Genomic DNA, 16,778 nt, shown 5'->3' with positions numbered 1-16,778 from the left:
GCATTTAGTGGGTGGAAATAGGAAAGCCTTCTGTATTGATTCATACCCATATATTAGGGTTAGGGTTGAGTTCAGGCTCAAATAAACAGCAGGGATTCAGCCAGGATAAGTTTCAGAGGTTGCAGTGTAGGGTCTAGACCAGTGGTCCCCAACCTTTTTTGGGCCACGGACCAGTTTAATGTCAGAAGATATTTTCACGGACCGGCCTTTAGGGTGGAAGGATAAATGTATCACGTGACCGAGACAAGTGTCAACAGTGAGTCTTAGACGGATGTAACAGAGGAAATCTGGTCATTTTTTAAAAATAAAACATCGTTCAGACTTAAATATAAATAAAACGGAAATAATGTACGTTATTTATTCTTTCTCTGCAGACAGGTACCAAATGGCCCACAGATGGGTACCGATCCACGGCCCGGGGGTTGGGGACCACTGGTCTAGACCACATGTAGGAGGGGATGAGGGCAAGAATATTGCCCACAGTAGAATACCCAAGACTCAGACTATTCCTGAGCTCAGCAGGTCCTTGACTCCTGTCCTGCCCCTCAGCGCCAGCACCTGTTCCTTCTACTGATAGCTGCCGCAGGAATGATGGAATTAAAATCTGTTGGGGCCAAACCCCCTAGGCACCACCCTGACCTGGCATTAGAAATGAGGGTGGAGAGAGTGCGGGCCTGTGGCATTAGCTGCCCCAGGGGTTCCAGATAAGAGAAATGCAGGTAGGGGCACCCAGAGCTGGGGGCACCTGCACTCCATGACCCTGTGGGTTGAGGTGGAGTGGGTGAGCTATAAGAGGGACACCCTGCACAGAGCTGGACACGGTTGAATCGCGATCTTCACTGAAGCCCTAATCAGATCAGACCCACTGGAGGTAAGAAGAAGTCCTATTTGTGGCGGGGTTGGTGCATTTGTACGGACAGCCGACTCTTGCTCCTCAGAGGAAAGCAGTAGGGGCTGAAACTTCTGGTTGGTTATAAAGGAGGGTCTGGAGGTCTGTAGTTTCTTGTCTTTAACTTAAAAGAAATTTGGGATATATAATTATAAGTGGGGAGGGATAGAAAGCCTAATCCCTCTGTTCTGAATGGAAGGGAGTCTCTGGCCTAAATTTTTGAGTCTGAGGAGAGAGCTGGGTGCAGAATAGATCTACTAGTTCTGGGAGGAGAAAGGGTCTGGGGACAAGGACTCCTGGTTCCTAAACTCTTTCTCTTTCCAGCCCCAGCGGAAGAGACCCTTCTTGCAAGTGACAGACCACAGAAGCTAAGAGAGGACACATGGCAGGTCCCAGTCTCTCACCCCTGCTGGCTGTACTGCTGTCCTTGGCCCTGGCATCTGCTGGACAAGGAGGTGAGGACCAGACTGGGGGGCCTGACCTTGTCCCTGGGCCTCACAGCGTCCCCGCCTCCCCTCCCCAGGGCCCCGAGCTCCAAGGAGTCCCTGAGTCAGGACCCTCCCCCTGCAGCAGCTTTCTCCCTTGGAGACAAGACTCTTCTGCTGTGTCCCCTTTCCTCCTGCTTCCTTCTGACCCCTGAGGTCCGGGTGCCCTCCAGGATGCTCCCTGCCCTCAGTGTGTCTCCCACCAGCGTCTGGCCGGGGCTGCCTGCAGACCAGACTACCCCTGGGCTTCTGGGCAGGCTCCCTCTCTCTCTCTGTCTCTGTCTGCAGCTCTCTGTGCGCTGGACTCAGTTTCTGCCTCTGCCCTTCTCCGTGCCTCCCTGTCTGTCTGCCTCTCTCTCCATCACTGTCTCCGGGAATCCATCCGCGGCGACCTCTGTCTTCCCCTGACGCCTGCCTGCCACTCATGTTTTCTCCATGTCTCCATGCAGCCCAGGACACAGGGGAAAGGATTATTAATGGAGTTCCATGTCCAAGAGGCTTCAGTCCCTGGCAGGTGGCCCTGTTTCAGGGCGATAAGTTTGGGTGTGCAGGCGTGCTGATCCACGAGCAGTGGGTGCTCACCGTGGCCCACTGCTATCTGAGGTACGTGTCAGGGGTGCCACGAGGATTCCATTCCTCTCTCTGGGTCTTTGTCCCCCCTTAGTCACAGTGTCTCCTTCTGAATGTGGCTTTTATTTTTTTGAAGTGAATACATCGTGCAATTGGGCAGTGATCGTCTGGTCGATGAGAATGCCCAGAGGATCAGGGCTAATGAGTCATTCATCCATCACGGATATGTTAACATCATAAACATTCATGACATCATGCTTGTGAAGTTAAGCAGCCCAGCTAAGCTGACATCGACTGTGAAAATAGCTGAGTTACCCTCCAGCTGCAAAGACCCTGGGACCAATTGCTCTGTTTCTGGCTGGGGCAGAAACACCACGAATACAGGTAAGACTGCCTCTGTGTGACCCAGCAGCCAAAGTCCCAGATTGGTTTTTTCTCAGATCCAAGAGACAGGCAACACACCCAAGATCTCTGACCCAGGAGTCTTGCCCTCCAGCCACCTTCTCTGTTAGATAAACGAGTCCTGGCCCCAGTACCCTCCACACTCAGATCCTGAGAACAAGCAGTCCAAGCAATCGGTCCCTTTTCAACACCCAAGAACTGAGTCATCTCTCCCCTCCTGCTTCAATATCCAGGACTCTCATTCTTTTACTTTAGCCCCCAGGGTCCATTGGCACAAGCCTCTGACTGCCCTCTAACTCTCCCAACAGTGACCAATCCAACAGAGCTCATGTGCTCGAATGTTAGCCTCATTTCCTTCAAGGACTGCAGGAAGTATTACCCTATTGTGTTGAGAAAATTCATGATGTGTGCTGCTCACCCCAACGGACTCACCTTCCCCTGCAAAGTGAGTCCCCTCCTCTCCGGCCCTGCCCCCTCCCAGCACGGAACCCTGTCTTCCCCTCCCCCCACAGTCTGCACGCCTTACCCTGCTGCTGAGCTCCCCCTCCCCCATCTTCCCAGTCCCGCTCTCCTGGCTCTCTGCTCCATCCTCTGCCTAGCTCAGCGTGGGAGTCCAGGGGGGCTGGCGTGGCCTTGTGGGTGGGCACAGAGTTCAAGGACAGAAACGGGAGATGGGACCACGGCAAGGGGAGTGAGGCACTGGCTACCAGCACAAACACTAAGGGGGCACTGAAAGCTCAGTGACCACGATAAATCATATCCCAATGAAATATTTTTATGTAATCTGCATGGAAAAAAATTTGATGAACAAAATATCAAGATTCCCAACATGAAGTAATCAGAGTTTACTAAAATTTCCATTTACTTCGGGCTTCTATATAAATCAGCACAGCAAAATACAACCTTGTTTTTATCTAAAAGTGGAATGCCATGTTTGTCATGGATTTTTTTCATATTGAATTTTGTTTTTAAGGTATGCATTAAAATACTTATTGCAGTCACTGAGATGTTCTCAGGGTTAACGTCCTCCTGATACATCTTTGCATCTGGTCCTGGTTCTGGGAAAAGAAGGGGCTCCTCCTCCTCTTGGTACCCCCTTCCTCATCTGTAACCCCCCACCCCGCTCTGCCTCTGAAAATCATCTTTCCTCATCTCTTTCTGCACCTCATTTAATTTCCTTCTTTTCCTGTGTCCGCTCTGTGTTAGGATTTCTCTCTCCCTCTCTCTCTCTCTCTCTCTCTCTCTCTCTCTCTCTGTATTCTGCCTCTGTCATCCTTTTTTTTTTTTTTTTAACTTTTTTTTTTCCTGTATTTTTCTGAAGCCGGAAACGGGGAGAAACAGTCAGACAGACTCCCGCATGCGCCCGACCGGGATCCACCCGGCACGCCCACCAGGGGGCGACGCTCTGCCCCTCTGGGGCGTCGCTCTGTTGGCTCTGTTGCGACTAGAACCACTCTGGCGCCTAGGGCAGAGGCCGAGGAGCCATCCCCAGCCCCCGGGCCATCTTTGCTCCAGTGGAGCCTCGGCTGCGGGAAGGGAAGAGAGAGACAGAGAGGAAGGAGAGGGGGAGGGGTGGAGAAGAAGATGGGCGCTTCTCCTGTGTGCCCTGGCCGGGAATCGAACCCGGGACTTCTGCACGCCAGGCCGATGCTCTACCACTGAGCCAACCGGCCAGGGCCTCTGTCATCCTTTTTATTTCTTCCATCACTGCCTCTTTTCCCAGCCCAGCCTTTCTGTGTCTCTGTCCCCCTCCCCCTCCTTTTTCTTCTCTCTGCCCCCTTTTTATCCTTTGCCTCTTCGTATCCCCAGTACATTTCCTAAAATGAGCGCTCTCAGCTTTTAGGGGCTGTGAAATGGTGTGTGTAGGAAGAAGGGTGATGGGACAAGGCAGTATGTTCTAAAAAACGGGCGGGTCCCCCTCACCCCAACTCAAGGCCTGAACTAAACCTTATTGTGCAAACCATGCAAACAGAGCCCCAAGATATGGACACCCCCATATTTGGTTTAACGCACTCCTCTTGCTGTCTTCAACTTTATATATTTAAACCTGGTGGTTTGTCATTATTTTGCACTGTGTCCTGTAAATTAGGTCATTGGTCCTGCCCCTGGTTTCCAGAACGACCCTGTGCCCCATGCCTGGGAAAGAGATCTATCAGAGACTCCCTGGACCTAATGCTCCCTCTCCCAGTGACTTGACCGAGAGTCTTCCCAGGTGGAAAATAAATGGGGCTCCGCTTCCTGAAAGCTCCGCCCTCTACATGTGATTGATTAGGACTCAAACCAATGTCTTCAGAAAATCTGGTTTGTCCTCTCAAATGGTAGTTTAAGTTCTGCCTTCCCATTGGTGCACAGAGACAATACGTCTCTTCCTATTGGCCAGAGTGGCAGGCTATGGTCTGGCACGGAAAGACTTGGTAACTGTGGGGAGTGTGAGACCTCAGTGCTGGTCGCTCTGAAACTAAAGCTAATCTGCTCTCTCTTCTGCAGGGTGACTCTGGGGGACCGCTGATGTGCGAAGGCTCCTTGCAAGGCCTGATATCTACCGGATATTTCCCTTGTGAACCACCATTTGGACCAATTGTCTATACCCGCCTATGCAAGTATGGCAAATGGATAAATGAAACCATGATAAATAATTCCTAATCTCTCCATACTCCCATCTGTCCATTCCTATGCCCTGAACAGAAAATTCACAAAAATAAAGACATCCACAACTTATACCCATATTTGAATTTACCATTTTCAACAATATTCTAATAAAGCAATAAAATTAGCAAAGACCTGGCCTACTACCTGTATAACCTTCTAAATACATTTTTGCTTTTAGTTAAAAAAAAAAAAACCTATATGCAAAACACAGAAACTTCAATTCTTGGTAAAGACACAGTAAGACGTACTGTCTTTACCACTAGAAGTGTAAATTGTTACAAGTTTTATCAAAAAAGGTTAGGCAAGGTGAATCCAGACTCTTCTTCATCACTTTCCACCTAGTAATTTTAATAAATCCAAAATATGAACGAAATTTGAATTCATCACTTATTGGTCATAGCAAAACAGTGGACACACTGAACATGTCCCAAATAAGTGGATTGTTAGCGTAAACAATAAACTGATGTAAGACAAGGATATTAATGAAGCTGGTCAGGGCAATGATTATGTAGAATTGTTAGTGTCATACTAGAATGATTATGCTATCTGCTGTTAAATGAAAAAGAGAAATATACAAAAATGTATACGCAAGTGATCCTCACCATTACAATGAAATATTCACAGAATAAAGAGCATGAACCAAACCGCATGTGGATGTAGGCATGGCTGCCTCCTTTCTTCCATTTTCCTTTCCTATGAATTTATATTCATGGGATAAAATGCGGGTGGGAACCTCTGAAGAGCTAAGGTTGGGGAGAGGAGACTTACACAGAGGGAGACAGAGAAGGAAAATGTAACTAATTTTAAACCCTAACTCTACCTCCTGCCCTCCACCAATACAGTGGCATGTTTCTCTACATTTCCCAGACATCTATTTTCCCCAGCCATAAAATGAGAGAGACAGAGATACACACACACACACACACACACACACACACACACACACAGAGAGAGAGAGAGAGAGAGAGAGAGAGAGAGAGAGAGAGAAGGAAGAGAGAAAAGGAGGGAAGGAGGACAAAAGTGTTTGCTTCATAATTGTGCAAAGAGATGAGAAAGTGGTTCTGAGCATTTCACAGGTGACAAACTGGGAGACAGGGAGGTGGTTTTCAGAAAGGATATGGTTGGCACACAAACAGGTCACTGGAATTCAACAAGGGCCTGCCACAAGTGAGAGCCCAGAATCTGGAGTAAGAAAGAATAATGGGGGTAGAAACTCAGGTAGGTGGGCTCATGTTCTCAAAAAAATGTAGGGTAGGGATCTTTGGAAAAAAGAAGAAAGGACTCTTCTGTGACTCAGAGCCAAGCAGTGTCTCCAGACTCCTGGTTCCTGGGTTCCCAGGGCAATCACACCACAGATCCTGCTGACTCAGGGATCTTCTCCAATCAAAGACTCACCCCTCCCACCATCTTTCCACTTTTTCTCCCAAGTCCCTTCTGGCAAAGATCCTCCAGATCTTTCCTCCCCTCATCTCACCCTTCTTTTGAGTTTCCCATAATCCAAAACTAAAATCCCCCATATTGCAGAAATTCTGCAGACAACAACATTCTGCACAGAGGAAAGGAGCCCTTCTCTCACAAAATACAGAAGCTTAGGCTCCTAAATCTTCCTTCCTCAGGCCCAAATACCTAGGCCCCCAGCCTTTCCTTCAGACCCAGGAATTTGGGTAACCAGACCACCTTTTTCTCAGGCTCAGGAGTTCAAACTCTTGGGCCACTCATATTTCAGACTCAGGAGCTTGGGACCCAATAACCTCTCTCAGTCTCAGAATTTCAGACTTCACCCCTTCCTATGTCAGACCCAAATGTGTGGGACCCCAGTTTCCTCTTGGTGTAACCCAAGATTTTAAGCCCTCTGGCCCTTCCTCCCTGAACCCATGTCCCCAACACACTTCTGTCTCATGTAAGAAGTTTTTTCCTTGAGACCTGAAGATGGCAGCAGAGTAGGCAGATGCACAGACTCCTAGCTCACATGACCAAACTGGACTATAAACTAATTTATGAACAATCAGCATGAAAAACCAAATCTGGACTATAAGAAAAGCTCTCAAAAACCAAGGAGCAAAGAAGAAGCCACAACAAACCTAGTAGGGAGCACCTGAATCTCCCCTGCTTACAGAAATGGGGGGCAGGGTGAGGCTGAGAGCCCAGAAAGGATTTCACTCCAAGGAAAAGAGCAGTAAATACTGCTCACAGCCACTTGCCTGGCGACCAGGGAACGAGGTGTGTTGAAAGGGCCGTCTTGTCTTCCAAAAAGAAAGGGGAGAGAGAGAGACAGATGGTGAGGGCCAGAGGAATGCAGGAAATGACCTGAAAAGCTGACTCATTCAGTGCTGGAGGTAGCCATAGCTGGGGGAGGGGCTGATCCTTCCACAAAGTGAAATACAAAGTGCTTCCAGGTCACAGATCTCCAGACATCTCTCCAGCTCCAATCACCGTAACAAGACACAGCTAAAAACAAGAAGTGGGGAAGAGGGGCAGTAACTCAGGTCTCCATGGAGATCTGAGATTCACCTCCCTCTACTGAAGCTGAGAAAACACCCTGCTCCCAGAGAGAGTAACTAGCAGAAGAGGACTTCAGAGTCTCAGGTTACACCCACTGGCATTCTTGGATACAGTTTCAAATAAGCCCCCTGCTGAGATCAGCAAACAAGACAATCACCTGTTAAGAAAACAAACAAATCAAGACTTCAAAGCTGCCCAAATCCAAACGTGGATTACAAATAATAGTGATGCCAACCCAAGAAGACCTAGAAATAACACAATTGAAAACTGGAGGCAGAGAACAACAAGCCTACGCTCAACCAGCTCTACAAACAAAACACCAAAATACACAGATATAATGAGAAGACAGAGAAGTGCAATCCAAATGAAACCACAAGAGAAACATTCAGGAAATGAACTGAGTGATATGGAAATAACCAAACTTCCAGATGTGGAGTTCAAAATAATGATTGTAAGGATGCTTAGGGATCTTAGAACAACAGTGGATGGTCATTACGAACACCTAAATAAAGAAATAGCAAGTATAAAAAAGGATATTAAAATATTAAAAAAGAATCAGTCGGAGATGACAAATACAATATCAGAAATTAAGACCACAATGGAAGGAATTAAAAACAGGATGAATGGAGCTGAGGATCAAATCAGCGAGTTGGAGGACAACTGGAATGAAGGCATGAAAGCAGAGAAGAAAAAAGAAGAGACTCAAAAAGTCTGAGGAAACTCTTAGAGAGCTCTGTGACAACATGAAGTGAAATAACATCCTCATTATAAGGGTTCCTGAAGAAAAAGAGAAAGAACAAGGGATAGAGACTTTGTTCAATCATATCATAGCTGAAAACTTCCCTAAATTAATGCAGGAGAAACTCTCACAAGTCCTAGAAGCACAGAGAACTCCATTAAAGAGAAACCCAAAGAAACCTACACCAAGACACATCATAATTAAAATACCAAAGCTAAGTGATAAAGAGAAAATATTAGAAGCTGCTAGAAAAAAAAAAGCCATCACCTACAAAGGAGCCCCCATAAGGAAGGTATCAGATTTCTCAACAGAAACACTTGAGGCCAGAAGGGAATGGCAAGATATATTCAAAGTAATGCAGAACAAGAACCTACAACAAAGACTACTTTATCCAGCAAGGCTATCATTTAAAATTGAAGGAGAAATAAAAAGCTTCCCAGACAAAAAAAAATCAAGGAATTCATTACAATCAAACCAATGTTGCAGAAAATGTTAAGGGGCCTGTTGTAAACAGATCAAAGTGGGAAAAGAATATAGCAAAAGAGGAATACAGCTTTAAAGAATAAAATGGCAATAAACAACTACATATCAATAATAACCTTAAATGTAAATGGATTAAATGATCCAATCAAAAGACATAGGGTAGCTCATGGATAAGAAAACAGGACCCGTACATATGCTGTCTACAAGAGACACACCTTAAAACAGAAGATGCACATAGACTAAAGATAAAAGGATGGAAAAAAATATTTTATGCAAATGGAAATAAAAAAAAAACTGGGGTAGCAATACTTATATCAGACAAAATGGACTTTAAAACAAAGAATATAGTAAGAGATAAAGAAGGCCACTACATAATGATAAAGGCAGCAATCCAACAGGAAGATATAACTATTATAAATATCTATGCACCTAATATAGGAGCAACTAAATATATAAAGCAGACTTTGATGAATATAAAGTGTGAGATCAATAGCAATACTATAATAGTGAGGGATTTTAATACCCCACTAACATCATTAGATAGATCCTCAAGAAAGAAAATTAACAAAGAAACAGTAGACTTATTGGACACACTAGATCAACTCGATTGAATAGATATCTTCAGAACCTTTCACCCTAAAGCAGCAGAATATACATTCTTTTCAAGTGCTCATAGTACATTCTCTAGGATAGACCACATGTTAGGGCACAAAAATGATCTCAACAAATTTAAGAAGATTGAAATCATATCAAGCACTTTCTCTGATCACAATGGCATGAAACTAGAAATCAACGACAACAGAAAAGCTAAAAAATTCTCAAACACATGGAAACTAAATAGCAGGTTGTTAAATAATGAATGGATTAAGAATGAGATCAAAGAAGAAATAAAAACATTCCTAGAAACAAATGATAATGAGCATACAACAACTCAAAATTCATGGGACACAGCAAAAGCAGTACTGAGAGGGAAGTTCATAGCACTACAGGCACACTTTAAGAAGCTAGAAAAAGCTCAAATAAACAACTTAACCCTGCATCTAAAATAACTAGAAAAAGAACAGCAAGTAAAGCCCAGAGCTAGTAGAAGGAAGGAAATAATAAAGATCAGAGCAGAAATAAATGACATAGAGGCTAAAAAACAATACAGAGGATCAGTGAAACCAGGAGCTGGTTCTTTGAAAAGGGAAACAAGATCGATGAACCTTTAACTAGACTCACCAAGAAAAAGAGAGAGAGGACTCAAATAAATAAAATTAGAAATGAGAGTGGAGAAATAACTGACACAACAGAAATACAAAATAGTGTATGAAAATACTATGAAGAACTGTATGCCAAAAACTAGACAACCTAGATGAAATAGACAAATTCCTTGAAACATAAAATCTTCCAAAAATCAATCTGGAAGAATCAGAAAACCTAAACAGACCAATTACACCAAATGAAATCAAAACAGTTATCAAAAACTCCCAACAACAAAAAAAAGTCGGCCCTGGCCAGTTGGCTCAGCGGTAGAGCGTCGGCCTGGCGTGCGGGGGACCCGGGTTCGATTCCCGGCCAGGGCACATAGGAGAAGCGCCCATTTGCTTCTCCACCCCCCCTCCTTCCTCTCTGTCTCTCTCTTCCCCTCCCACAGCCAAGGCTCCATTGAAGCAAAGATGGCCCAGGTGCTGGAAATGGCTCCTTGGCCTCTGCCCCAGGCGCTAGAGTGGTTCTGGTCACGACAGAGCGACACCCCGGAGGGGCAGAGCATCACCCCCTGGTGGGCAGATCGTCGCCCCCTGGTGGGCGTGCCGGGTGGATCCCAGTCAGGCGCATGTGGGAGTCTGTCTGACTGTCTCTCCCCGTTTCCAGCTTCAGAAAAATACAAAAAAAAAAAAAAAAAAAAGTCCTGGGCCAGATGGCTTCACAAGTGAATTCTACCAAATATTCAAAGAAGAACTAACTCCTATCCTTCTCAAGCTATTTCAAAAAATTCAAGAGGAAGCAAGACTTCCAAGCTCCTTTTATGAGGCGAACATAATTCTGGTTCCAAAACCAGGCAAAGACAACACAAAGAAAGAAAATTATAGGCCAATATTCATGAAGAATATAGATGCTAAAATTCTCAACAAAATATTAGCAAACTGGATCCAACAATATATAAAAAAAAAATCATACACCATGATCAAGTGGGATTTATTCTGGGGAGACAAGGCTGGTACAATATTCACAAATCAATCAATGTGATTCATCACATAAACAAAAGGAAGGAGAAAAACCACATGATAATTTCAATAGATGCAGAAAAAGCATTTGATAAAATCCAGCACCCATTCATGATTAAAACTCTCAACAAAGTGGGAATACAGGGAACATACCTCAACATAATAAAAACCATCTATGACAAACTCACAGCCAACATCATACTCAATGGGCAAAAATTAAAAGCAATCCCCTTAAGATCAGGAACAAGGCAGGGGTGCCCCCTTTTACCACTCTTATTCAACATAGTCCTGGAAGTCCTAGCCACAGCAATCACACAAGAAGAAGAAATAAAAGGCATTCAAGTTGGAAAAGAAGAAGTAAAGCTATCATTATTTGCAGATGATATGATATTGTATATAGAAAACCCTAAAGTCTCAGTCTAAAAACTACTGGACCTGATAAATGATTTCAGCAAAGTGGCAGGATATAAAATTAATACTCAGAAATCAGAGGCATTTTTATACACAAACAATGAACAATCAGAAAGAGAAATTAAGGAAACAATTCCCTTCACTATTACAACCAAAAAAATAAAGTACCTAGGAGTACATTTAACCAAGAAGACTAAAGACTTGTACTCAGAAAATTATAAAACATTGATAAAAGAAATCAAGGAAGATACAAACAAGTGGAAGCATATAACATGCTCATGGTTAAGAAGAATAAACATCATTAAAATGTCTATATTACCCAAAGCAATTTATAAATTCAATGCAATACCAATTAAAATACAAATGACATACTTTAAAGATATAGATCACATATTCCAAAAATTTATATGGAACCAAAAGAGAACACAAATAGTCTCAGCAATCTTAAAAAGAAGACTAAAGGGGGAGGTATCACACTTCCTGATATCAAGCTATACTACAAGGCCATTGTACTCAAAACAGCCTGGTACTGGCATAAGAACAGGCACATAGATCAATGGAACAGAACAGAGAACCCAGAAATAAACCCACAGCTCTATGGACAACTGATATTTGACAAAGGAGGTAGAGCATACAATGGAGTAAAGACAGCCTCTTTAATAAATGGTGTTGGGAAAATTGGACAACTACCTGCAAAAAAATGAAACTAGACCATAAACTTACACCATTCATAAAAATAAACTCAAAATGGATAAAAGACTTAAATGTAAGCCGTGAAACCATAAGCATCTTAGAAGAAAACATAGGCAGTAAGCTCTCCGACATCACTCGCAGCAATATATTTGCTGACTTATCTCCACAGGCAAGTGAAATAAAAGACAGGATAAACAAATGGGACTATATCAAACGAAAAAGCTTTTGCACAGCCAAAGACAATAAGAACAGAATAAAAAGACAAACTACACAATGGGAGAACATATTTGACAGCACATCTAATAAGGGGTTAATAACCAAAATTTATAAAGAACTTGTAAATCTCAACACCAGAAAGACAAACAATCCAATCAAAAATGGGAAAAAGAAATGAATAGACACTTCTCCAAAGAGGACATACAGATGGCCAATAGGCATAGGAAAAAATGCTCAACATCACTAATCATTAGAGAAATGCAAATTAAAACCACAATGAGATATCACCTCACACCGGTCAGAATGGCGCTCATCAACAAAACAACACAGAATAAGTGCTGGTGAGGATGTGGAGAAAAGGGAACCCTCCTACACTGCTGGTGGGAATGCAGACTTGTGCAGCCACTGTGGAAAACAGTATGGAGATTCCTCAAAAAATTGAAAATCGAACTGCCTTTGACCCAGCTATCCCACTTTTAGGAATATACCCCAAGAACACCATAGAACTGTTCCAGAAGGAGAAATGCACCCCCATGTTTATGGCAGCATTGTTCACAATAGTGAAGATCTGGAAACAGCCCAAGTGTCCGTCAGAGGACGAGTGGATTAAAAAGCTTTGGTACATATATACCATGGAATACTACTCAGCCATAAGAAATGATGACATCGGATCATTTATAATAACATGGATGGACCTTGATAACATTATACGGAGTGAAATAAGTAAATCAGAAAAAACTAAGAACTATATGAATCCATACATAGATGGGACATAAAAATGAGACTCAGAGACATGGACAAGAATGTGATGGAAACAGGGGGTGAGGTGGGGGGGTGGGGAGGGGGCAAGAAAGGAGAGAGAGGGGGTGGGGAGGGGAGGGGCACAAAGAAAACCAGATAGAAGGTGACGGAAGACAAGTTGACTTTGGGTGAGGGGTATGCAGCATAATCAAATGTCAAAATAATCTGGAGATGTTTTCTCAGAACATATAAACCCTGATTTATCAATGTCACTGCATTAACATTAATAAAAATAAGATTTTTAAAAATAGAAGTTTTTTTCCCAATCCATTCATCCCTCAGATTCAAGAGTTGAGACCTCTAGTCTTGTTCTTTTTCTGGATCAGTGACATGTTAGACAATGTTTGGGATATTTGGCCACCCACCCCCATTTAGCTCCATCAACTCCTCTCTCCAGCATGCTATTCCAAGTCCATATTTAATCTAAAATTTTAACAAATAACAAAGCATGGCAGTTGCACCAAGTCAGGCTGGAGACACCGAGCTCCGCCTCTCAGCTTCCTTATACAAGTCTGGAGGTGAAATTCTTTGCAATGACTCTGGACAGTCCCCTGTTGATTTTTTCAAAGTAAAGCCGGCAATATCTCTAGGATTGCATGGAAAGTAAAATGGAGAGATACTTGTTTCTTTTACAGGGTGATGCAGGATAGTCAACAGCCCACATGAATAGTTTACAGTCATGAGGGTAAAAGATAACCATGAGGAATGTTGTGGGCATCTCCTCCCAGTATCAGGGTATCTGTCTCTGCGGGTCTGGAGAAGAGATCATGCTGACATTTAAAGTATGTTATTATCTCAGATGCAGAAAAAATGATGGATGGCTTATTGAAGATAAAAGTTAACTTATCATATAGACCTTAGGACATGACTTCAGGTAATACTCAGTTAGATTTTTTTTTTTTTATGATGAGAACATCCCTTGAAGTTAACTTTCAGTGACTGAGGTTGAAAGACTCAATAGTCCAGTTCTTGTTCATATTTCTTCACATCTCATCACTTTCACCTCTCTCTCCTAGTCCCAACTCTTCCCCCTTCTCCATATTGTGGAAATTCTGCAGCCACTGATTTCACTGTACACACGAGGTTAAAGCCCATTATCTCCCAGACCTTACCCATTATACTCCGTAGTCCAGGTCCTTCCTACTACAGGACCCACCATCAACGTCCCAACTCCCTTTCATTCTGAATACAAATGTCTGGACAACCATGGAGGTCTTCCTTTTGGAACTTTGGAATTCGGGTAGCCTTTTATCCTTCTTCACAGTGAAAAAATTGGAGTTCATCTTAGAGAGATGATGTGATTCACCAGGAAGCAGCAAAGTCAGGATTCAGATTCCTCCCTGTCTGACTCTCATTTTTAGTGAGACCTGAAAAGTCTGTGGGAACCCACCCACTCATTTATCAGACAGATCCATGCCAACCATGGCTCTGGTCCTTGTCTCTGGGCAAGTCTTTTTCCATCTCTCTTTCCTCATCTGCAAATTGGAGATAACTAACCAATAGCTTTTTTAGGTCTATGAAAGCTTATGTTATATCTGTTTTCTTTATTGTGTATTCCTAGTACAGTATTCAGGGTGATGCTTAATAAATATTTGTTGAATGAATGTTTTACAGGAGTGAATGAAGAAATCAGTCTTTTGCACATGCAAAAAACTGTTGTAGGCTCTCTGCTCCTCCTATTCAAGTGCCTTGTCTCCTCGTCATGCTAGCTGGGACCCTAAGACATGATAGTGAATGTCACAGTGAACAAATTTGGTGTTATAGTGTGCCTGATCACCAGGGTTGCATTTAACACCGGAAAACTGAATAGTGTCACTAGCAAAGACCCCTTCATTGACCTCAACTACATAATCTACATGATCCAGTATGATCCCACCCATGGAAGGATAAAAGGCTCAGTCAATGCTGAGAACAGAAAGCTGTTCATGAAAAGAAAGCCCATCTCCATCTACCTGGAGTGAGATTCCTCTATCAACAAATGTGATGTTACTGGAGTGAGGTTCTCTGGGGTCTTCATTACCTTGAAGATTGGGACTCATTTGAAGGATGGAGCCAAGAGGGTCATCATCTCTGCTTCTTCTGTGGATGCCCCCAGTTTGTGAAATGTGTGCACCATGGGAAGTATCACAACACTCTCAAGATTGTCAGCAATGCCCCCCTGCACCACCAACTGTGTGGGCACCCTGGCCAAAGTCACCATGGCAAATTTAGCTTTGTGGAGGGGCTCATGACATGAATCAATGCCATCACCTGACCAGGTGGTGGCACAGTGGATAGACTGTTGGACTGAGACGCAGAGGACCCAGGTTTGAAACCCCGAGGTCGTCAGCTTGTGCACGGGCTCTTCTGGTTTGAGCAAGGCTCACCAAATTGAGCCCAAGGTCAAAGGCTTGAGCAAGGGGTCACTCAGTCTGCTGAAGCCCCCCAGTAAAGGCACATATAAGAAATCAATCAAGGAACAATTAAGATGCCGCAACAAAGAATTGATGCTTCTCATCTCTCTCCCTTCCTGTCTGTCTATTCATATCTGTTCCTCTCTCTGTCTCTCTCTGTCTCTGTCACACATAAAAAAAGAATCAATGTCATCACTGCCACCCAAATGACTGTGGATGACTCCTCTAGAAGCTGTGGTGTGATGGCCCAGGGGTTGCTCAGAACATCAGCTCTGCTTCCACAGGTGTTTCCTGTGAAAGTTTGTGGGCAAGGTCATCCCTGAGCTGAATGGGAAGCTTACTGGCATGACCTTCCATGTTTCCACCCCCAATGTGTTGGTTGTAGATTGATCAGCCATGGACAGAAAGCCACTAAACATGATGATATCAAGAAGATGGTGGCCCTGGCTGGTTGGCTCAGCGGTAGAGCGTCGGCCTGGCGTGCGGGGGACCCGGGTTCGATTCCCGGCCTGGGCACATAGGAGAAGCGCCCATTTGCTTCTCCACCCCCACCCCCTCCTTCCTCTCTGTCTCTCTCTTCCCCTCCCGCAGCCAAGGCTCCATTGGAGCAAAGATGGCCCGGGCGCTGGGGATGGCTCCTTGGCCTCTGCCCCAGGCGCTAGAGTGGCTCTGGTCGCGGCAGAGCGATGCCCCGGAGGGGCAGAGCATTGCCCCCTGGTGGGCAGAGCGTAGCCCCTGGTGGGCGTGCCAGGTGGATCCCGGTCGGGCGCATGCGGGAGTCTGTCTGACTGTCTCTCCCCGTTTCCAGCTTCAGAAAAATACAAAAAAAAAAAAAGAAGAAGAAGATGGTGAAGCAGGTGTTGTAGGGCCCCTTCAATGCATCCTGGGCTACACTAAAGTCCAAGTTTACACTTACACTTCCACCTCCAATGCTGGGCTGTGATTTCCCTCTAGGACCCCTTGACAAGCTCATTTCCTAGGATGACTATGAAATTTGCAACAGCAAAAGGGTGTTCAACCTCATGGTCCACACGGCCTCTAAAGAGTAAGGGCCCTGGGACCACCAGTTCCAGCAAGAAAGGGGGTGGCCCTCAGCTAATGGGTAGTCCTTACCTCAGATTGACCCCAACACACTGAGAGTCTCCTGACCTCTGCAGTTACCATCCTAGACCCAGACTTTTTCATGAATCATCACTACATTTACAGTGAAGGTTAAATGAGATGTGAGCATATACCTTCTAGCACATAGAGGTGCCAGACAGACATTTTCCTCCTCAAGCCTGTTGCTCATAGGCTAAGAAAAAACATAAACTCCACTTTTAGTCATTAATTCAACAC

General features: G+C 44.3%; 2 protein-coding genes across 2 annotated transcripts in view; both read left to right on the top strand.

Moving 5' to 3' along the window:
- KLK8 (kallikrein related peptidase 8) overlaps positions 1 to 16,778 on the top strand; it is a 48,241-nt gene that overhangs the window by 12,861 nt on the left and 18,602 nt on the right. The window lies entirely within an intron of this gene.
- On the top strand, positions 1,272 to 16,489 carry LOC136397100 (kallikrein-7-like). The gene is made up of 5 exons (XM_066371697.1): positions 1,272 to 1,344; positions 1,824 to 1,977; positions 2,081 to 2,328; positions 2,655 to 2,791; positions 16,421 to 16,489. The coding sequence occupies exons 1-5, from the start codon at positions 1,272 to 1,274 to the stop codon at positions 16,487 to 16,489; spliced, it is 681 nt and encodes a 226-aa protein (XP_066227794.1).

Source organism: Saccopteryx leptura, chromosome 3 (assembly GCF_036850995.1).
Source record: "Saccopteryx leptura isolate mSacLep1 chromosome 3, mSacLep1_pri_phased_curated, whole genome shotgun sequence".
NCBI classification, from domain to species: Eukaryota; Metazoa; Chordata; class Mammalia; order Chiroptera; family Emballonuridae; genus Saccopteryx; species Saccopteryx leptura.
This window is presented reverse-complemented; position numbering and strand designations above follow the sequence as displayed.